This window comes from Portunus trituberculatus, chromosome 41, assembly GCF_017591435.1.
Source record: "Portunus trituberculatus isolate SZX2019 chromosome 41, ASM1759143v1, whole genome shotgun sequence".
NCBI lineage: Eukaryota > Metazoa > Arthropoda > Malacostraca > Decapoda > Portunidae > Portunus > Portunus trituberculatus.
This window is the reverse complement of record NC_059295.1, coordinates 23,312,437-23,336,881: the sequence shown is the minus strand read 5'-3', so window position 1 is coordinate 23,336,881 and position 24,445 is coordinate 23,312,437. Positions and strand designations below refer to the sequence as shown.

The window sequence follows — 24,445 nt, the reverse complement described above, 5'->3', positions numbered from 1 at the left end:
ATTATTATCATTATTATTATCATTATCATCATCATCATCATCACTTTCATCATAACTACCATCACCATCACCATCACCATCATCATCATCAGCAGCAGCAGCAGCAGCAGCAGCAGCATCACCAGGGACGCATTGGATAAAATAGGATTTAAAGTTTCAACTCCCTGCGATAGAGGTTTTCAATAGCATGAGTGGCGTACACGCGGTTAGTGCGCACTGAAATATTCCTTGGGAGAAGGTTTTTCTGCTGAAATAATGGCGTGAAAAGAATCTATGAGCCACACCTGCGTCTTGGCCAGGAATACTGCCGATGATTACGTGAAGGTGTGTGTGTGTGTGTGTGTGTGTGTGTGTGTGTGTGTGTGTGTGTGTGTGTGTGTGTAGATACATACATACATACATACATAAATACATACATACATATACATGCAGATATTTAGAGAAATATGAATAGATAGATAAATAAACACACACACACACACACACACACACACACACACACACACACACACACACACACACACACACACACACACACACACACACACACACACACACACACACACACACACACAACCGTTACAGCGTTTCTGTTATCATTTATCACTTACATAATTGCACTGCCTCCGCCAATATTACAACATAAAAGCAAGCCAGGTGTGTTGGAGCAGGTTATTAAGTTCATTAGTAGCGAGCAAGAAGTCGCTCTCTAATTTGCCAGCCCTCGTCCCCTGTGAGGTGCATTTATCTCAGGTGAGGAGTGGCGACACCTGCTGTGCACCACCGTCAACATTTCCAGGATGAAGTAAAATCGATGTTATGGCTTCCTCGTGAAAAAACCCTAGATTAATTCTGGGATAATTAATTCATTAATTCTAATAATTCATAGAAGAAAGGCCAAACCTCGCTAATTTGAGGCGCCGCAATCATAAGGTCAGGCGTGAATGAAATATGATGACTGGCGCAGTTTACATGCCTCTGGACGGGCGTGTCTAGCCCTGTTAACACCTACCCGTCACGACTTAGTATTTACAACACAGGCTTATTCCACGCTTATTAATATTTGTTGACAAGAAGGTGACGGGAACATCTACTGCTGGCTGGGATGTCGGGCCGGCACGAAGCTCCATAGAGAGACAGGAATAAGGAGAAGTGATTATAGGAAGATGGAAACTGACACAATAATCTCCCTGGTTCTCCTCGCATGCTAGGAAAGAAAAAAATAAATAAATAGAAGAAAGGAATAAAAGCGAAACCCATTTGAGGGAAGGTCGTCAGGGCGTAAAGGAAGGAGGGCTCACAAAGACCTGGCGTTTTGATGGTGCTGATAGATCCATCTTTCCATTCCCCTTATATTGATCAACGCTCATAGACACCCAGACACCAGCCAGCCGCCGCCTTGCTCACCGTAAGGCGAGCTCGGTCAAGCGTAACACTTATACAAGGCAGCAGCCATCGTGCCGCTACCCTTCCCCTCTCCTACACCTTAAACATATGATAATTTTCCTTCGTCATTTACATAGGAAAGATATATATATTTTTTTTAATTCCTCCGCCTGTGCATCACTCCGCGGTGTGGCACAGACCATTTCTGACCGTAATTTCTGGTCTGTTGTTGCATGCGAGCAAGCAAGCAAGAGCACACACACACACACACACACACACACACACACACACACACACACACACACACACACGTACATGGCAGTGTTGCCAGCTTTCCGCCCATGGCAGGTTGCGAGGTCACAATTATTCGCGGGTTACGTCTTACGACCAGTATTTAATTTCCGCTAAATGAACCAAGGCCACCTGAGTACTCCAGTAACCTTGAGGTGTACAGGGACTAAAAACAGCGAACAACATCAACCCAAATGGTCTTCACCCTTTCGTTAGTGAGCCCGGCACGCAAACCGTTGATCACTACAACACCGCACATATTCAAGGCATTGGTACTTATTTCAACCACTACCGCTCTTTAGTAAGCATGATGATTCCAGAGTCCCCCCTTCCCTTTACCAGCACTACGTACAGTACATCCTGCCGTGATGGATGAGTCATGAATCTCTCCTACAGCTGAGCCGAAGTGATATTCTACGTAATCACTCCTTCCCCTCCCATTAATTCTGAGCGAAGGACCTACTCATGAAGTCAGGCAGCATGCACAAGAATGTTATCAGGTGTGTGTGTGTGTGTGTGTGTGTGTGTGTGTGTGTGTGTGTGTGTGTGTGTGTGTGTGTGTGTGTGCTGAAACCCCTTCATATCTGGTTTACATCACGCGAGGGATGTGACCGAAGCGGTTTTGCTTGAAATCACATGGACAAACATAAAGGCTGAAGTCTAAATTAACACAGCTCGTCTGCATCACCGTGGCCTGTGTTACGTTTACAAGATTGAGGTGAGTGACGAGTAGGTACAGAAAGTGGTGACATTTGTAGGGAGATCAGAGCAATGGAGATATGCTTTTGCTATTATACAAACGATACAATAATTGGGTGATATGTGAAATGACTCTATGTACGAATTTTGTCATTAACCGTTCAATACCATGACGCGTTTTCATATTCATTCTAGCTACTACTTGATGATTTTATATAGCTTCGGAAACTTATGTGGGGATTGAAATAGTGAAGACTCAGGCCATTAATCTTCTGACCTCTATAGACCCTTCCAAATATCAATAAAATCGTCTAATCATACCCAAAAAAATCAAGGTAAAAAGGCGTTCTAATAATGCGGGAGTTAACCTGAAAATTTAGATTATGTAGGTACCTTTATTTTCACTGAGAATTCTTTGCATTATTCACAACGAAAAAAATCTTCGATCAAATAATTAGTCACGTGATTACGTTTAGTATATCAAACCCAAAAGAGTTTCCCTGCCAGCAGGTGCTCGCACCCTCGCTGGCTGTCCCACTCGTCTCCCGCTGGCATGTGTTAGTCTCAGGAGTCATCTCGCCCCACAACCTCGCCCCGCCACGATAATTAGAATAAATCTACGCCAATGGTTCCCTTGTATCATGTGCCACACACACACACACTCACACACACACACACACACACACACACACACACACAGAGAGAGAGAGAGAGAGAGAGAGAGAGAGAGAGAGAGAGAGAGAGAGAGAGAGAAAAGGGGGGAGGCCGGTGGAGGAGTCCTAAGACACAACGGCCTGGCACTCTGGCAAACGATCTCGGTTCTTTGATTGTTTTCACGCGGCGGTCGCTGCTTGCTGGCCACATGTCTTCCGCATTACGCGGCTGCTGTCATTCTCACAATCCTTTGCCGCTGCTCTCTTACGCTGCCCTGCATCCCACATGATACCACGAAACTGTGTGTGTGTGTGCGTGTGTGTGTGTGTGTGTGTGTGTGTGTGTGTGTGTGTGTGTGTGTGTGTGTGTGTGTGTGTGTGTGTGTGTATTCTTATCCATTCATTCATTCCTTATTCATTTCCTTCACAAGAGTTTCTCTCATACATCAGTCTTACAAATGACTTATAGAAACGTGTCAAATGCGTTCTGCGTATTCAATGCATCCCCAGGAGAAAACTCTATGGAGAAAACTCGAATACCAATACTATAACGTCTCCAGATGAAGAAGAACGCAATTTCGGTACGCTAAGGAAGACATCTAATCATGTTTCACGAATGGCGTCCGTGTCCCGCTAGTACCTCCACCACACTGTCCGTTATAATAACACTGCGGTGGAAATGTACCACACATATTCTGCTGCAAATACTAATAACATCATATGACACACAGACTCTTAAAATGGAATGCACCGGATTTGAATGCCCAGCTCTGATTCTGAATCCTGAAATGCTTCATATTTCGTGCAAATATATATACGTGCATCAGAAATGTGACTTTCAATTTGGAATACGAATCAAAGAAATTTATTTATTTTTTTATCGCAAATAAATGTTTTAATTCATTTCCATTTATACGAATTCCATGACCGAATTACAGAAGCATTTAAACTGACACTAATTTCATAACCGTGTATAAATGTTTTATATTTGTATTTATAAAGCCAAGTAGTTGTGGTGACGAGGACAAGCCGCGTGTTGAAGAGCAAAGGCCACTACAGCCTCTCACTGCACATGTGATGGCTGCACCTTGTTCCAGGATTCGCACATCGACAACACAGCTCTGCATCATGGCGATAGCATCAGGGCAAGGAGGCCCAAGGGAGGCAGCGGAAGGCCTTCTCGGCACAATACAAGGCTGTCGTAAGAGCTGACGATAACAGCTTTAGATATCAGACGCGGGTTAACGCTGATGGCATTGAAAGGCCACTCGGTTTATTGCGACAAAGAAAGAAATCTTGAAAAAGTTGAAGTGAAAAGTCACCTCGTTACGTAGAGAGCTTATATTCTCTTAACTATACCAAACTTTACTCAGAAGCTTTCCTTCGCGCCAATCTATAATACACTTCGGTAATGTGTTTATTAGCAGCTTTACGAGGCACGGAACTGCTTTCCATATATCAGATAAACTCATCAGCCTCTCATAATTGGCTCACGAGGGCGTGGAATGGCAGTGATATATGAGGCTGACACATCACCCTCACCCCAGTGACAGCACCACTCCCCCAATGAACGATGACGCACCGGGGGGCGACACGTCTCCTCTTTCTTGCCTTGCGTGTCTAACCAAGGACTCCTGGTGGATGTTCACTGAAGTGGAGAACTGGTTTGTATATTAGCCTTGCTGAGTGTACATATGAATGCAATTTTTTTTCAAGAGCATGCAACTGTTCTGGGAGACGCTACGGGAAAAAATGCCGGAAAGTCAGGCACGGGAAGCTACTCAGCCTTTTATCCGCCATGATCCCCAAGATATATGGTGTCCAATAATGACATTCTGAGGAAACTTTAGCCGAGACACCGCGGGATGCACAGCCGAGGAGGAAGGAAGGAAGGAAGGGGCCGGAAGTGCAACATGGAGAGAAGAAAAAAAAAGTTGAGAAAAGTGAACGAATATATAGTTTACGGTAAATTGACCTCCACTATGTATGTCGGGAAAACCCTTGATCCAGAAATATTGAAGTGAAGTCTGTTAGCGGGAATGTCTTGTAGGTTCTACGCCGGAATTCCTCAAGGAAATACTAACGGCTATCTATTCTTAAATTAGTTTGTATATGAGTGTTTTTCAACAGATATAATCTATCTATTCACATGCGTATTAATAAATTCATTTATTTATTCATTCATTTGTTTTTTTATGTTTATTTAGAAAAGCGCAATGGAGGTCATTTGATAATTTATGATATTTCAGTAAGATATTCCGTAAAAAAATTCCAAATTAATGCATATATTAATGACTAATCTAAAAAAGAGAGGAAATAGAAAACACTTTTATCTCACATGATAAAAATTAATTGATAATAAAAAAAATTTATAAGTCTTTCTGTTCAATCATTCCTTATTTTTCTCTGCCAACCAGAATCCAACAGAGCCTTAATTGTGTGTATGTCAGCCTGAGATGTTCCTCGCTGCTGGAGACGTATCTGTGCCGCCCCCCATACACTCCCCACACTAGCACGAGGGAGCACGAGGGACATGGAAACGGGACTGACGGAAGCACATTAGGTACAGTGACCTTGCGTGCTGCACAAAGTAAAATATTCATAATGTAAGCGTCCGCGATAAGACCTGGTTACACACACACACACACACACACACACACACACACACACACACAACAGGAAAGATTTATGATGCGTAACAAAACATGAATGACAAGTTTGTGAATATGACGTCATGTAAGGTGCTGTAATTGCCGTGCGCACTGTTACTCTTACTATGGCAGCATAGTGTACGTAAGACAAGTACGATCACTTACCGGCAACAAGTAGGAGCCAGAGAAGAGTGAGAGCTCCAGTCTGGCCTAACCTCAATGGGGAGGGGGGGAGGAGGTCGCAGAGTCGTGACCTCCTCAACGCCGTCTCCATTGTTGACCGTCACCACTCTGCCCGTCTCAACACCGTGCGAGTGGCTTTACGTCCCAGTCTTTCCACTCAACAAGTTTATTACATAAGACCCATGGGAAATGTTCCCCGCAAATTCATCAAATTATAAAGGATATATTGCAAACGTTAGTCACCGAAGTTTGAAGGGCATTTCTTTAAGTTTGTTACAGGACGAGTGGTGCGAAGCAAAGCAGAGAGCTAATAGACTGAGTGAGATGCAGCCTTGTAGAGCGAACCGAGCGAGACTGTGCTACGACTACTGACGCGCGCCAACTGACGGGAAACTGGGGCGAGAGCGCGCTTTATCGACGTGCGGTGGGCCAGTACGCACGGTAAATTTCCGCTGAAACTTTGTGCCACACAAGCTTATGACTTCTTGTGTCACAAACTTTCGCTTATTGCCTGGTGAGATTCCAACTCTAACTGTTTGAAGTCTCACCAGACTTTCTCACAATATCCGATGGCCACCCGTGACCCATCCCTCTCCCAGCGAGTCCCACCAGTGTGTCACTAATGCACAGTGCACACTTCACAGCTACATGTACTCACCGAAACACTACCTCACTTTGATGACACGGAAAAGAAAAAAAAAAAAACGGATTTTTTATTTATTGACGAGTGATACACACACACACACACACACACACACACACACACACACACATATATATATATATATATATATATATATATATATATATATATATATATATATATATATATATATATATATATATATATATATATATATATATATATATATATATATATATATATATATATATATAAGTATATAATCACGGCGGATGCTCCAAATGAATGGGTGCGGACAGGCGCCTGTGGAGTTTTGACAAAGGCACGTGCAATATGACAGCGAAGACAATCTGAAAATATTGCCCAAAGAACTGGCAGAAAATGTAAAACTACATCACTGAACTAGGAAGAGTTCTTAAAATTAAGGAGCTGTCATATTTCATGCCAAAGAAAGACAAAACTTAAGGAACATGGGATGGACTCTCGGGTAATCGTCAGATGAAGTTGCGACGAAAGAGGATAAAATTACAGAATAAACAAACTTCAACACTGATAACTAGTCGAGAGAGGGAACTTACTCATAGAACTGGCAAAAAAAAATAATTTCAAAGTGATGCACATTTTCCAAGTCAAGTAATTAAGAAGTGGACAAGGAAGAGTATGGTGAGACGAATATTAAAATTCACTCAGCCAGGATACGAGTAATTACAGCTAGACTTGAATCGAATACAAAACAACTCACTCGTCTCTAAAAGTAAAGTTAATCTCCTAACCACCAAGTTCCATGTGCTGCATCCTTAGACCTTAACCCCTCTGCTGCTCACATAAACACTGGCGCGTCCGAGGTTCTTGCGGCTGTCATCCCACTTGAGGGACCGCACTCACAAGTCTTTCTACCTCTATCTCCATTACTTTTAGCAGCCTCCATTGTAAGATAGCGAAAGTTACATAGATATTTCCGAGATTTGCGAGAATTTAACGACGATTTAACAAGTATTCTGCATTACCAGTACTAAAAAGATGATAAGTAAGAGAACTTGCTTTGTCATTTTTGCAGCTTTTAGTCGTCTTGGGAACCCGCAGCATTAAAGAATATTTGCTTAGGAATAATATATTTTTTTTCCTAAGCCTCTATCATAATGCATATATCTTTTCTACATAATGATCTATTCACAGGACATCAGAAAGTTACCCTCCACACACACACACACACCGCGTAGTGTAGTGGTTAGCACGCTCGACTCACAATCGAGAGGCCCGGTAAGCGGCGAGGCAAATGAGCAAGCCTCTTAATGTGTGGCCCCTGTTCACCTAGCAGTAAATATATATGGGATGTAACTCGAGGAGTTGTGGCCTCGATTTCCCGGTGTGTGTTGTGTGTGATGTGGTCTCAGTCCTACCCGAAGATCGGTCTATGAGCTCTGAGCTCGCTCCGTAATGGGGAAGACTGGCTGGGTGACCAGCAGGCGACCGAGGTGAATTATACACACACACATTTGAGGGACTTAACGACTGCAGAAAAAATTAGCACGGATGACCAAAACTTAGCTAATGCTTGGCTCTATACCTTAAGATTATGCAGCATAGTTTTTTTTTTTTTTTTTCTTGCCAGTGGTTATAGCACTGCAAGTCTTCTCCTCTTCCTGTAACAACAATAACAACAACCACAAAAATACTGTCGCTACTGCTACTCAATGCTGCCACTTCATAAATTACACTATCACAAGAAAGACTGGACTGGCAGACTGGTATAGACATGTAGCTTATGCATACACGCATAAGGGAATACATAAAGGCAAACAGGAACAGATAATAAGCACAAGCAGGGTCAGAATTTATCAAGCCTTTCTCTCTCTCTCTCTCTCTCTCTCTCTCTCTCTCTCTCTCTCTCTCTCTCTCTCTCTTTCAATACCGGTGTGCGCATGACGAAGATGAAAGATAAAAGAGCGTTGCTGTATAAGTAGAATCAACGAGATATTTTTCTTCTACTGGCACAATATTGTATTAAACTGCTGTTATGTATGAGTGTTCCGGAAATGTATCCTGTTTTGTGACTGCAGAATCTTAGGCTACTCACTGACATATCGAACATCATTTCACCACCAAAATTAATTGTTACCCATTAATTTGAAAACCGTAACAGAATTCTGAGGTCAAAGCAATTCCCCGAGGGTGTTAGGTCGGCGCCTCTATATATTTAACCCTTTCAGTACCATGCTACGTTCTCTTATTCATTCTGGTTACTATCTAACGATTTTATACAGCTTCAAAAACTTTAGTCGGGGATTAGAATAGTAAAGACTCCAGCCAGTAATTTTCTGACCCCCATAGACCTTTCCTAATGCAAATAAAATATATTCTAATCCTACTCAAAAATCATGGCAAAAAATGCGTTTTGGTATTGAAGGGGTTAATGTAGATGTTATATGAACACATCACGATAGAAAACTGCAGCGCATCACGAAGCAAACAAGGCTAATTTTCAGTTTTGCACATCTTTTATTGGCACTCTCGACCATCACTTCGGTAAAGATCCATGTGAAGAACGCTCGAGTTACTAACCATATCTTTCTTTTTATTTCTATTTTTATTTTTTTCTATTTTTTATTTATTTTTTTATTTTTTTTTTTTTTTTTATTTATTTTATTTTATTTTTTTTTTTTTTTTTTGCCAGAGACAGCGATATGATGGCGTCTGTTTGGCTGTTGCTGCTCGTTACGACCTTAGCGATGGCTTGCCTATCTGCACCAACGTAATAAGCGGACTGATAGTTACTAAGTTCGCTCCACTGTCAGTAATTGTGCCGATGCTAAGGAAACGAACAAGTAAAAAAGTAAATGAATAAGAGATGTAAAAATGAAACACTGAAGAACTGCATAGTATGTGAAATTGTGAAACACTGGCATATTCAGAAACGCTTCTAACTTTCACCACGACCATTTTCAAAGACTACAGAGACGATTAGCCGCGTTTTTTAAATATATTGTTCCTGTTGATAATGCCGGAAACTTATTAATATGTCACTAGAATCATAGAAACATCCTTAAAACCCGTGTCACTTCAATTAGAACCCTTTGAACATAGTGGAAGTGCAGCGCGGAAGTGTTTTCATTACTCCCATCAGCTGTACTCGTATCTACTATAAACTGGCGGGACCCTCACAAGTCCTTCAAGTAAAGCAGTTTTTCGTGACTATCGCAAGGAGGTCTGTCAATGCAAGTTTATTTTTCTTTAAGTTTCAAAAAGGTTCGTAGAATATCCGAAACAGGTTGATTTCTGGGAAATCGTATTTTCAGTAGGAAACCAATCACTAAGGTAGCTACGAGCAGCATCTTTAATGGGCCAAACGTTTCGACATTTCATCTTATGTCATCATCAGTGGTCTAAAATAAAACGATAAAACAAATATAAGTATAAAAGAATAAAGTTAAAATACAAAGAGAATTACAATGGTAAAAATTCACACTATCATAAGTGGGTATGCTGACAGTATTGTTGAGGGATGGCTATATATGTAAAGCCATCCCTCAACAATACTCTGTCAGCATACCCACTTATGATAGTGTGAATTTTTACCATTGTAATTCTCTTTGTATTTTAACTTTATCCTTTTATACTTATATTTGTTTTATCGTTTTATTTTAGACCACTGATGATGACATAAGAATGATGAAATGTCGAAACGTTTGGCCCATTAAAGATGCTGCTCGTAGCTACCTTAGTGATTGCTTTCCTACTTCAAAGAGGTTAGTATGAAGGAAAAAAAAGGGGGGGGAAATAAACCTCTCAGATTTCCTACCTTTGAAAATTTGAATATTTTTTAACAGTTGGTTAATCTAGTTATGGTTCGAGGTGTCTTTATTTTTCCTTTGAAACAGCTCAAATCACAGTGTGGACCAAAAAGAGAAACAAAGATTTAAGGTTTGCCAGTGAAACTTATGAAAACGTGAACATCTGATAATTCCTGTATTCGTAAGATGGACTATGTAAGTGTGAGCGCGAACACAAAAATCATGTGTAGCAACTTAGGAAGGCCGCGGGACGGGAGGAACGCAATAAAATAATATAAAAAAGATTAATAATAATAATAATAAAAAAAAAAATAAATAATAATAATAATAATAATAACAACAACAATAACAACAATGTAAATAAAGGTAGAAGATAGCAAGAGATCCAACATTCCGGCCATAAGTGAGACTGAGAAATTTTTTTTTTTTTTTTTTACATTACAAGGGCACTGGCCAAGGGAAAACAAAGTTGGAAAAAAAAAAATCCCGCTGGTTGCCAGGCCCTGTTAAGAGGAATAGTATAAAGAGAAAAAACAAAAAAATCTAAAAGGAGGGTCCAGTTAACGTAAGAGGTGTCTTGACACTCCTCTTTTGAAAGAGTTTAAGTCATAGGCAGGTGGAAATACAGACACAGGTAGAGAGTTCCAGAGTTTACCAGTGTAGGGAATGAAGGAGTGAAGATACTGGTTAACTCTTGCATTAGGAAGATGGACAGAATAGGGATGAGAAGAAGTAGAGAGTCTTGTGCAGCGAGGCCGCAGGAGGGGGAAGGCATGCAGTTAGCAAGTTCAGAAGAGCAGACAGCATGAAAACAGCGGTAGAAGACAGATAAAGATGCAACATTGCGGCGGTGACTTAAAGAATCAAGACAGTCAGTTAGAGGAGAAGAGTTGATAAGACGAAAAGCTTTAGATTCCACCTTGTTTAGTAAAGCTGTGTGTGGATCCCCCAGACATGAGAGCCATACTCCATACACGGGCGGATAAGGCCCTTGTACAGAGCAAGCAGCTGGGAGGGAGAGAAAATGGACGAAGACGCCATAGGACACCTAACTTCTTGGAAGCTGATTTAGCAAGAGTAGAGATGTGAAATTTCCAGTTTAGATTTTTAGTGAAGGATAGACCGAGTGTGTTTAATGTAGAGGAGAGGGAAGTTGAGTGTTATTGAAGAAGAGAGGATAGTTGTCTGGAAGGTTATGTCGAGTAGATAGTTGTAGAAATTGAGTTTTTGAGGCATTGAACAAAACCAGGTTTTCTCTGCCCCAATCAGAAACAAGTGAAAGATCAGAAGTTAGGCGTCCTATAGCATCTCGCCTTGAGTCATTTAATTGTTGTTGGGTTGGGCGTCTGTTGAACGCTGTTGAATAATGCAGGTGGTATCATCAGCATAGGAGTGGATAGGGCATTGAGTCAGATTTAGGAGATCATTGATGAATAATAGAAAGAGAGTGGGTGATAGGACAGAACCCTGTGGAACACCACTGTTGATAGTTTTAGGGAAGAACAGTGACCGTCTACTACAGCAGCAATAGAACGATCGGAAAGGAAACTGGAGATGAAGGTACAGAGAGAAGGATAGAATCCGTAGGAGGGTAGTTTAGAAATTAAAGATTTGTGCCAGACTCTATCGAAGGCTTTCGATATGTCAAGGCCGACAGCAAAGGTTTCACCGAAGTCCCTAAAAGAGGATGACCAAGATTCAGTTAGGAAAGTAAGAAGATCACCAGTAGATCTGCCTTTACGGAAACCATACTGGCAATCAGAGAGAAGGTTGTGAGCTGATAGATGCCTCATTATCTTCCTATTAAGGATAGACTCAAAGGCTTTAGAAAGGCAGGAAATCAAAGCTATAGGGCGGTAGTTAGAAGGATTGGAGTGGTCACCTTTTTAGGGACAGGTTGAATGTGGGCAAACTTCCAGCAAGAAGGATAAATAGAAGTAGAGAGACACAGATGAAAGAGTTTGACCAGGCAGTGAGCGAGTTCGGAAGCACAGTTTTTGAGAACAACAGGAGGGACTCCATCCGGACCGTAAGCCTTCCGAGAATCAAGGCCAGAGAGGGCCAGGAAAACGTCTTTATAAAGAATTTTAATTTTAGGGATGAAGTAGTCAGAGGGTGGAGGAGTAGGAGGAATATGCCCAGAATCATCCAAATTGAAAGCAATTGAGTTGATGAAATGTGTTCCACCAGGTTTATGTACTATATGCCATGAGCGGAGCTTTTACACACGTATGTAGAAGGCATACCTCATACAAAGACGGCAAGACCCTTACACAGAGTACAAAAGCAACTGGATGGTAGAAAGATATTGGCAAAGACAATGATGAATACATCACAGAAACTGTTTAGAAAGAGATAAGATGTTCCCAACTGAGATCTAAATCAATGGAGATGAGAGTAAACTGTTATGACTGGCATTAATAAAAAGTACATGGAATTGCTGTAAACACGAAGAGAGATAAAAGGAGAGTTTGAAAGGGAAGACAAACATACTCATAGCAGGAGTGCAAGAGGCACACCTGAATGGTTCTGTGATTCTTATAACAGATAAATCAATTTCAGGGTTGAAGATTTCCCTGAGATATGGAAGAAGTAAGGAAAAAGTGTCAAAATAGAAAAATATAATAAACAAATAAATAAATAACTGAATTCAAGGAATAGATGGAATATAAAGTTGAGGTAAGGAGTCCCTTCTTTGAGTTACCAGAGGGAACAAATAATACCCAGATTTTGAAATGGATGTTAGAAATAGAATTACTATTGAAGAAATATTTTACTAGAGTACACATTATGGTTACACATCTACACACCCCAACTTCAATTTGTGATATTTTGCTTACACAACTGTGTAAAAAATGACATGTAAAGTGATACCAACTTTATTAATTCCTTCTACTTTCCAAAGTTTTGTTAAGGCTTGTGGCTCCAGAAAAATGAGATCTGGGAAACTAGTCCATAATATAGTCATTTAAATTTTCCTATGCTTTACTCAATACATCCAAAACTTTTCAAAATATCTTAGGCCAGATCATAAATAGAAAAATGTGAGTAATATATGGTCATTGACTCAAAATATCTTCCGTACATAAAATCCACATATTATTTCATAGATCATATTTCATTAATATGTATCTAGAAGGCATGGATAGCTACTCACATGTAGTAGTGTGAATTCAAATGCCAAGTTGATATGCATGTAAGGGTATGCAGAGTTAATAAAAGAACACAAGTAAAATTGTAATGAGTATGTTGTGCAGAGATTAAGCAACAGATACACTTTCATTTTGAAGATCACATACATACCAAGAATTATTATTAATCCTGAAAATTCTCTTCCCATACACAGTAGTCTACAGACCCAGCAAAGCTATTGTTCTAAGTACTGAAAAACAGGTAGAATTTTTTTTTAATTCTGTCAGTTCCAATGAATTCTAATTTACACCATGCAGTCAGTATTCAGATCCAAACATTAATCAGTTACTTAAATCATTTTATCACCTACATAGCATGACAAGGATAATTTTGATAAGTGACAAATGAAAATGCATGGTTGCATCTCTAGATAATCATATTGAAAGTCTGAATATAATTTCTTGGCATTTAAACAGGTCTAGCCCAAGACCACCCCATCAAAGTTTACATAAACTCATTGTTAAAAAAGCTATTTGACCATGACCAGTGTCACAAGCACAAAACAAGTGGCATGAGAGAAATATGGTAAGATGGCAAAGGGAAGGAAGAGCAAGAGGGATAGGGATAAGGTACTGCATTTCACAAATTTCATACTTGTTTATTTGTATCACTAAAGGGAAGGCTACCAATGTAGTAGTACATACACAGGTGTATGAGAGCTTTGGCAGTGTCTAAGTCATGGATGCAAAACAATTTTTGTGCTTTACCACGGTGTTGCAAGTGCTGAACACCAATCAAAGGTGTACAATAAAACTGTACACAGGACTAAAATATAATTAAATGAATTAGCTTCACAACTACATATGCTACACATCAATGACGTATTAGTGACTCACTAAACCTTGATACCTTCTGTTGAGACAGCAACTGAGATACACAAGAACATGAGTTAATAGGAAAGGTCAGCGCCACAGGAGTACTCATAAACACTGCATAAACATCAAAGCCAAAGGTAATTAAGTCTCACAAGTACGTTGGCTATGCTGGCACAGTTTTGTAAGTGTTGAGGCTGATGTCATCCTGAGGCAAGCACAGTCTCAACTTCAACACTTTTTTCAAACAAACTGTGCACCTTTCAACTTACAAAGAAACAACAAAACACAACATATATTCACCATAAAAATATTTTGATATATCAGAATATAAGAATACATAACCTGAAATAACTGGTACCAGTCTGGCACACAGCACCTCCTTGAAGCACAACCTGGCAAACAGCTACCACAGGCCACTATACTTTTGCTCCAATTTCTTGTACAACTTATTTGGTAATAGTGGCAGTTCAAGATACAGTGTAAGATGTTAATATCAACACTATCAATGTTACTTCCAAGAGATCCATCACCTCTTGGTAAAATGGGTGTTACTTCATCACATATTACACATAATATTATTCTTCTAGAGTAAACATAAGCATAATGTTATGGAAGAGGATAGGACTATGCTGCACAACAATTAAAGATATTGAACTGCTCCTCATCCCACACTATTTTCTTTTACTATGATAACATGGTATGTATTTAAAATTGTGGATAATCACATCTATATGTAAATATATATGTAACTGTTTTTGCACGTAAAGGGGACTAGCCAAGGGCATAAAAATTGGTGTGCAAACACAATACACTTAGTTGCACTCACTGACAAGAATGCAGATCAGCTCCAAATAGACAGGCCACTTTTAAGTTCTGGATAATTTTTCATACCTTTTCTTTTGAACTCATTCAAGTAGTAGGGAGAAAGAACAAAAAAGGTGGCATGCTACAAAATTTAACAATGAAAAAAATGAACTAATGAAGATGGCATATATTACAAAAGCACTATGATTGTTCAGCAATGATGTGAACTTGTGGATTTTCGGTACACAGTGAAAAATAGAATTATTGAAAACTAGGGACTGCCAGAAGTGTTTCAAGTTAAGGCACTCGTTTGTAAGTACTGAACATGAAGCTTTTCTGGTAAAACTTGGGTTTGAGTTTTGGTATAAGGTATGAAATTTTACAAGGAAACATATTAATAAAATAAATAAAACTATATATTTATACAAAAATGCAAACACTGATTCTTCTGAGAAATAGTCTTGAGCAGATACCTAGAATAACACTTAGAGTTAGCTAAAACATGCATATTCAGCACACTGCCTTTAACCTGTGAGCTGCAACATACTGAACATCACAAGGGATGGTAACGGTGGACTGTGACTCGTATTAGACGAGGGAGATTTTCATAATTGCTCCAAAACAGTGAGCTATATTCTATTTCACTCTCATCCTTAGCCAGGCCAAAATTCCCTTGCAGTGCTTAGAAGACACTGAGATACACCATAGTGAATAAAACATCAAGTATGACACCCAATCACTTCCAAATTTACTAGCAGAGACAAGCTAATTTACAAGGTTTTCATCAGCAATGGTGAGGATGAAATGTATCAATAGGACATCATTCAAGAGAAGGAAAGGTAGAGAGCACATAGCCTAATGAGCAAGAAGACACTGAGGTGCAGCCTCTTCCACTCACATCTGTTGTTGCAGTATCCAAGAGGAACAGAGAAGCCAGACTTATAAGATCTATCATTAGCTCCAGCTCATTTTGATTTTAACTTGAGCTCTCTTTAAAGACCTTCAGGCAAATCATAATCCCAGTTTGGTACCTGAAGTAACTGTTACCAGGATGGCAACACCTCTGAAAGTCAGTGCCACAATTGATTAAGTGAAAGTCTAGTTTGTCAATGGTGACACCTGAAAATGTTTTATACTAGGAGATGTAGACTGTTGAAACAAGCCCAAGGATTATTAATGTAAACCATCCAAAGAAGAATAAGAAAAAGACAGTAAAATCTAAATGGCATGTTTGATTCCAGAGCTTCAGCAACCAATGCAACAGATGCTAATGCTGGTGAGAAGACTCTGCAAACCAGCCCCCTGCCAGTCATGCACCCTTCCACAGCAGACTAGGCAGAATCTCTTATGGGATTCTTTGCCATGATTGATATGAATGTGGAACACCTGATAAGCAAGTTACAAGATCTCATGACACTTGAAGCTCCAAAAAAAGTTAAAAGAAAAGAGTATGTACAAAGAAGTCAGCTCTGATCAAGATTCTTCCAAGCACAATGAAGGAGTCAACTGCACCTGTGTCAAGTGATATATGACTTGACACTCATCTGAATCCAGATGACCACTTGCACTGGCCACACCAGTGCAAGTGCTTCATTTGAGCTGAACTGGATGCCTTCACTTTTCTTGAAATGCATTATAGATGTTGTCACTGAAGTGATACATTTATAGACAAACACATTGACTCGATACAATAAGGGCAAGAGCAGCTCTTAAAAAATCTTTTTACAAAGATTGGCTTCTCTGTCTTCCTCTAAGCTGCAGTAACAGTGTGTGAGCAAGAGAGGACAGGGCAGTCAAGACTGACCACTCAGGACTTGGCAATCTTCTTAGTCTAATTGGTAACATGTAAACTTCATGTTTCTTTGATTGTCATGCTGTAGATTCAGCCACAAGTTATCACTTTCTCATTGCCAATTTCTCTTACCCTAATTATTTTTTTTTAGTCTTATAGTGATGTTTCAAATCTTTGCATGACACAGTCTAATATTTCCTTAATAGAAACATGATTGCTTTTCTCTAACCACCTGCCTAACTTGTATGTTTCATATCTCTCCCTTCTGGTTCCTCCTCTTATTATAAAACACTTCCTTTCTTTTTTCTCCTTTACATAATACTAATTTGTATTTGTACATAATAGATAAAATATTTTTAATATATATACTTCTTGTATCAATATTGCACAGTGCTCAACAAAAAGACTTGGCTTCTGGTGAAAGCATGGGATGTTGTTCATTCTATCATTGAGGGGAATATGAAAGACAAAAGTTGTGACACTTGCATGTTGTCATAAAACTTTCAATGCTTTCTAAAGGAGGTAGTTAGCATCCAACAAAGCTGGTTTTGTGTTGTAACTGCTGAACACAAACCTGATTGAATTTATGAGTCCTTGCTGGTTTATAATGGTTTCTAACAGTCACAGACAAGATACAAAACTAAAACACCTTGTCATTTACTTTCTTTACTTCTTCTCCATGTATTTACATCAATAATTAATATCACCAGAAAATGCTTTACGATATTATGAGACTACAGAGCTCTTCTGGAGACAGCCAAGACTTTTCCTTAGCAAAAATGGCCAACAACTATTGTCTTACTTTATTAGACCAACTGACTCCTATATTTCTCTGCTTTTGTGACCTTTTTCCTTCAGAGCAATTTCCAAGCCTATTCTATGGGTGTTACTATTACAAGTCATACTAAACCAGTAATCACAAACCCCAACCATTACTACATAAATTCAAGCAAGTTCATATGCAGCAAAGATGATACAGAACCAGCCTTGGTGGACACCCATAGCAACTAACATGCTATCTAATTCCTGCAGGGAAAACAGAGGCTATAACATCACATAGGCAACTCTGTCTCACACATTAGCATCAAAAATAAAATGAACAAAATTCACCACTATGTATGAGCACCTTATACTTGTTCTTTTTGTTGGACCTTGAAAGATTTACAAATTCCCTAACCTCATACCTCATTGTACTCCCAGAGTGCACTAAGCCAGCATGTGGCAGAATTACCACCTCTCACCAACAAAGGGACTTGCTCAACCACAAAACCAAACAATATTACAAATGCAAACTGAACAAATAGATCTTAAAAGTAGATGTAGCTACAATGCATAATCAGTTCATGTATGTATGTATGTGCATATGTGATTTGAAAGTGTTGGAAATATGACCAACAATACCTCAAGGCCACTGATGGACCTGTGCCGTGTCTTAGAAGTTAATGGAGATTATTATTCCTTCAACATACTGATGCTGGAGATTAACTAAATGGTTGCAAAGATAAATGGTAATTGCAGTGAGTGACTCATAATTAGAGAGAGAGAGAGAGAGAGAGAGAGAGAGAGAGAGAGAGAGAGAGAGAGAGAGAGAGAGAGAGAGAGAGAGAGAGAGAGAGAGAGAGAGAGATAATAATAATAATAATAATAACAATAATAATAATAATAATAATAATAATAATAATAATAATAATAAATCGTTTATTCCATGAAACATGGTTATTCAATTGAGAGAGAGAGAGAGAGAGAGAGAGAGAGAGAGAGAGAGACTACTGTGGAGGCGGGAAGCTCAGGCGAGAAGACAGAGGCTGATGACATTAATGATCACTGGTATTGGCAGGTATTAGGCAAGCAAGCAGTAGGTAACCTCACACTCAGCACTAGTACTTGTGACTAGTGCAAAACTGTTCACGAACACAAGGAGAATATAGGAGCTGGTCGTCTGGCAACCAGACTGAGCCATTTGGCGGATCTTTTAAACATGGCAGATAGACGGAAGCGTGCTGCGAAGAAGAACATGGCAAAGGAGGCACTGGAGGAGGATGAGCCTATGGTGAAGAGAGGACGTGGCAGAGGAAGACAGGCAGCATGCAAGGCGGTGGCTGGAAGGAAGAAAGAAGAGCAAGTACAAGTGAAAGAAGAGCTGCAGGAGAGAGATGAAGAGGAGAGTGTCACACCAGCAGTCACAAAGAAGACTAAAGGAGGAGCGCAAGCAGAAACAGTCCGCAAGGAGATAAAAAAGGAATCCACAAATGAAGATGATCAAATAGAGGAGGAGGAGGAGGTGAAGAAAGGGAGGCGAGAGAGGAATGCTGTTGAACATAAAGAGAGTGAGGATGCAGCAACCCAGAGTAGCATAGTAAAGAAGAGAGGCAGAGGAGCAGCAAAAAGGGCAAAAGAGGAAGGAAGCCAGCTGTCAAAGTAGAGGAAGACACAGCTACCAAGGGAGAGGTGAAGCAGGAGGCACCAGCCACAGCCAAGGGGAAGAGGGGCCAGCCAAAAGGTAGAGGAGGCAGAAGAGAAGAGTGGTGAAGCAGACCAGGAAGAAAGGAAGGCTGCCAGCTCTTCCAAGGCCTCAGGTGAGAGAAATGCTAAGTTCAAGGGTGCCAAGGGGAAGAGAGGGGATGCTAGGGCCATCAAAGCTGAAGAGAAAGAGAATACTGACACCAATAACCTGTCTAAGAAGTCTGGTGAGAAGACAAGTGTGGAGCGAGTGGTGGTGGTGAAGGGCTGAGCAGCAGTGGACGCCCTGTGCCCCATTGCCCATTGCCATGTGTATGAGGACGAGGATGGCATCTAGGACTGCATGCTCAACCAGACCAACATCCAGTTCAACAAGTACTACCTCATTCAGCTGCTGGAGGACAACTCGCGCAAGTCTAACTCAGTGTGGATGCAGTGGGGACGTGTGGGTGCCAACGGCCAGAACAGCCTGCAGGCCTGTGGTGGTGACCTCTCCAAGGCCATCAACATATTTAAGAAGTTCAGTGACAAGACCAAGAATGAGTGGGAGCTGCAGTCCATATTTGAAAAAGTGCCTGGAAAGTATGACCTGCTCAAGATGGATTACTCTAAAGGGAAACTAAGGACTGCTTTGATTACTGCCACAACTATGCAAAAATCTAGTTAACTTAGACTTACTGGTATCTATCAATTACATTTCCCATTGAAGACTCAACTACTAAAAGGAAGTATGCAAGTGCAAACAATACTCAACATTCTATTTATATTTTAAGATATTCATTTTTTACTTATGTAAATCAGACTTAGATTGGTTCACCTGTCTTATAAGTATCAATCTTCATATTACAAACAATTGCTGCCTAGACCAGGTACTTTTCACTATATATCTTTTTTTCACAAATAGTCTCCAGACAACAGAGGTCTGTGTGTGTGTGTGTGTGTGTGTGTGTGTGTGTGTGTGTGTGTGTGTGTGTGTGTGTGTGTGTGTGTGTGTGTGTGTGTGTGTGTGTGTGTGTGTTTCTGTATTCATGCTAAAAGCACAATGAAAATATTCTCAACAGAAATCCAAGGCATCTGTGTGATATTTTGTGCATATTTCACATAAAAGACTACACTGTTCACATAGTTCATATTTGTAAAAATGCATTAATGTGCTTCATAGCATACTTTATCACAGTAAGTATCTTAAGACTCATGAACTGCTTTGAAGAATGATATTTATGCAAAATATTTTCAATGATATACATGGACAAATTTGAATACTCAATGGAATGATGATAATAACATGATACTAGCCTCTAATAATAATAATAATAATAATAAAAAAAAATAAAGGGAAATATTCTTGTTTGACAGATAAGTTTTTCATACATATATATTTACAGAATTAAAATTACTGAAAAGATAAAAAAGCACCTCCTGATTTTGCTTACAGTTCAACTTTAAGTATCAATAGTGGACTAAATGTATCTTTTTTTTTTTCTTTTCAGGTAAACAATAACTCTTACTCTAAAAGAATGCATAAACATCTCCGCACAGAATAAGACAAGACCTCCTCTATTCTGTGTTACACACAAGTAAAGGAAAATGTCACTAAAATCTAGTCAATGCAAAAAACAAAAAACTCATTTGGGACTTCCTACAACTCAACACAGACTTAAGCATCAGAAACTGTACAATAATATCAAGTCAATTTCAAATTCAATCTGTGTCGTTACCCAAAGAACTAAGACCAATATAATCTTTCTCTATCCTTAATAAAGATCTATAGCATACAACAGATAAATAGTATCTAATGCTATAATACATATTTAACGAGGAAGATATCAGGCATAGGAATGAGTGTAAACCCATGAGCTGTGACTTATAAAAAGTTTTTGTGTGAGCATATACAAACCTACAACACACCATGTTCATGAGTTTATCATCATCATGTTGCTTAGCTGTGATTTCTCACCCTCATAGGCATGATGAGTCTGATGAGCTGTAAAAAAGAAAAAGAAAATATAAGATGAACTGTATTTCACTTAAGCTACAACCTTAGCTCCTTTTCTATCTCCTGTTCATGCAGGGTGACATCTGAGAGCATTTCCTCAGAAACACAATACCTAATGTAATCATTGTAACTTTCTCTAACTTGGTTCTTGCAAAACTTGAGTCATGCAAAATTATTTTGGAGAACAAATTTCACCATAGCTACTGTAAGCATTCTGAAAGGGGACCTGAATTATAGACAAACTGCAAGGACTGTAACCCATTCTTTCCTATCTTCCTTCCAACACTGTGACACCAGGCAACACCTTGTCATTGTGTTCATATTGTCACATAAATAATGAACACAAAATAAAACATTAATGAAGATTTCTAATCATATATTGTAGAAAAATCTGTTTAATTGTGCCTGATTTGATTCTTTGAATTTTGCGTTCATTTACTCTATGACATTTTGGAGAAATATAAAATATACAAGTCATAATAAATTCAAGCAAAAAAAAAAAAAAAAAAAATTATATTCTTATGAGACAAGCCATCTGATGCTGCCAACCACTGAGCATCCTTTGGCTCCAACAAATCCAGCCTGTCACCCAGACATTCTAATGCATCATGGAATAAATGGAGGAAATAAAGCAAAGTTTAACATCTATGGTCATATTATGCATGATAAAGTCATGTTCAATTTATATTTATAGAATAATACTAAAACACACACAGAAACACAGACACACATACGCACAAGGAAATAAACTAAAAGGGCCTTGGATCAATTTGTTTACTGAAAAATTTAAATGTACTCCAGTCTGGATGCTTGGAAGCCATCACCTTTAAAAATGTTGGTGCTCACTCTCATAAAATTTCTAGATTCACATGGAATGAAACATGTATATGGACCAGTCTTTGCTTTGCAAATTGATAAATTAATTATCATTTAATATCAAACTGAGCAAAACAGTGAAAGCCACTGCCTACAGTAACTTGCAGTCACAAAAAGAACAAAGAAAGATCAGTAACTTACGTTTATAGAACTCAGCATTAAAGAAAATGTCTGGGACTAGACTATGGACTTTCTTCATTACTGATGCTTGATTAGTAAGGTTGCAGTCATAATTCCAGATTTGTAACAGGTCATCACGCTCCCTCACAGAGACGGAGATGCCGCACACTTCATCTCCGGGCGCTAGGTGTCCCTCAAACTGTTCACCAATTGCTGCTAAAAGTAGCTCCTTCCACAAACGTGACTGAAAAGACAAAGTTTTAAAACTTATCATACTCATGTAGATTCAAAATTTGTCACATTTAGTAAACAGAGCAACAATTTCAAGGAAACATAATATCCACATACAAGATTTGAATAATTTTTTAACTTTGTACTTACTGTATCTTTCTTTGATACTTTAATTCTCCATGTTCCCCCATTCTGATTTCCTTCATCTTCCCACATGGGCCTCCTGTTACCCCTCATCAAGTGGTAGGAATAGCGCAGAGACAGCTCCGCAACATCAGGTATGTGATTGTAAACTGACCAAAAGCTCTGAACTGTCGAGACACTGTATATTTTCTTCATGTTGGCCTCATATTGAGCTGCTGTTGCTCCCCTTGTAGCTCTGTAAATAACACAACAATCTAAACAAACCCTTGCTGCTCCTACAGAAAAATGTCTGGTATGATAATTGTCAGAAAACCCTTAGAGATTTAAAGATGAAAAAAAAAAAAAACTCCATCGATTAGCCAAAGTCCCCAAGCTTGCTGAGAAAACAGGAAAAAAAAAAACACAAAGGGTATAAATACAATGTATGAAATGGCAATTTTTACATTTCAATCAATATCACCTAGCTTTCTTTTTCCTTTCCCTCTCAGCAAGATACCCTAGACTTCCACGGAAATTAAGTAATAAAAGAGAGTTGATATATATCTTTTTTTTTTTATTTATTTATTTTTTTTTTTTTTGCTGTTCTTAACTGTTCTTACAGGTAAAACTAGAATTAAGATATATCCTAAAACTGAAGAACCATCATAGTTAATTGCAATATACTCCACAAAACCAATTAAGTCCAAAACGTATTCCAGTTATAATAAAATCATTCATAAGTGGGAAATAATGACACCCTGCCCAATAGGTGATATTCAGCGGTCCCTAATTTCACCACGATGGAGACTAAACAGTGAGGGTTGAGGTGCACTCACTTATCAATCCAGAAGGTCCAGGGCGTGTCGAGGGGCACCCCATCAGTCTCGTCCTGCTTCAGGGTGTCCAGGGTAGAGGGCGGCAGGCCAGGGGAGCGGGAGGTCTCTTCCTCTATATTGCCATTCTCACTTCCAGGGATGGGAATAGAGGCCATGGTTCTTCCTGCAGTCACTAGAGTTTAGAGGGAATCGTTGTGGGTGCAAAATAGTGGCAGCCACACAAGATGACAAAACACTTTCTGCCCAACAGGTCTTTAGTACGTACCGTCTAGTCAAAACGTCAACAGAGTAACGGGTATTTCTATATTTTATAACTTAAACACTACCGTAAAGGGAACAACACAGTATCAATATTGTAAATTTAAAGGAAGAAAATTAAAAGGAGAAATACAGCTACAACAAATTTGTGATGTTAAGTGAAGAGATCACACCGTTGTAAAGACTGACGAAAAGAAAGCTACTCTCTCTCTCTCTCTCTCTCTCTCTGAATGTCTTTCAGTACTGCTCAACATTTTTTTTACTTTGTACCCGTCAGCTTCATTTTTTGTATGTTTGTCTATTTCCACCAAGGAGATTGAATTTTCACAAAATTACCGTCATTCATGAATTTGTCTTAATTTCTCTCTCTCTCTCTCTCTCTCTCTCTCTCTCTCTCTCGTTTGTCTTTTTCTATCTAGCAGTCACAATTGTCCGTTTCTCTCTTAAATCTTTCTTTTGTCTGTTATAATATGTTGTCCTCTTTTCGTCATTACGCCTGCATGGTTATCTTTGTTTTATCATTTTCATTGACTCTATTTACCGGTCTATTTTTCTCTCTTACCTGTCTGGCGAGTAACGAGGATGGGTGATAAGTGAGATAAAGAGAAAGATTCCTGTACAAAATTAGATGTGGAGATCAGAGTG

The 24,445-nt window shown here is 39.3% G+C and overlaps 2 protein-coding genes across 6 annotated transcripts in view; both read right to left on the bottom strand.

The window, feature by feature from the left end:
* The window catches only part of LOC123516957, a 74,795-nt gene extending 68,559 nt beyond the window's left edge, over positions 1-6,236 (bottom strand). For all 4 annotated transcript variants that reach the window (XM_045276749.1, XM_045276751.1, XM_045276750.1 and 1 more), the window contains exon 1: positions 5,846-6,236. In XM_045276749.1, coding sequence (XP_045132684.1) covers positions 5,846-5,954 — 109 coding nt within the window. In that variant the 5' untranslated portion in view covers positions 5,955-6,236. The remainder of the gene's footprint in view (positions 1-5,845) is intronic.
* Positions 6,237-20,109: 13,873 nt separating this feature from the next.
* LOC123516742 (eukaryotic translation initiation factor 4E type 3-like) lies at positions 20,110-23,965 on the bottom strand. 2 transcript variants are annotated; one of them, XM_045276346.1, is made up of 5 exons: positions 23,808-23,965; positions 23,543-23,714; positions 22,734-22,962; positions 22,374-22,596; positions 20,110-21,344 (listed from the first exon to the last, which is right to left on the bottom strand). In XM_045276346.1, exons 2-5 carry the CDS (start codon positions 23,695-23,697, stop codon positions 21,274-21,276), a joined length of 678 nt encoding a protein of 225 aa, XP_045132281.1. In that variant the 5' UTR covers positions 23,698-23,714; positions 23,808-23,965; the 3' UTR covers positions 20,110-21,273. The 2 variants fall into 2 exon arrangements, with proteins under 2 accessions (XP_045132281.1, XP_045132280.1); XM_045276345.1 differs by having other exon boundaries at positions 23,543-23,960.
* Between the last annotated feature and the right edge of the window lie 480 nt (positions 23,966-24,445).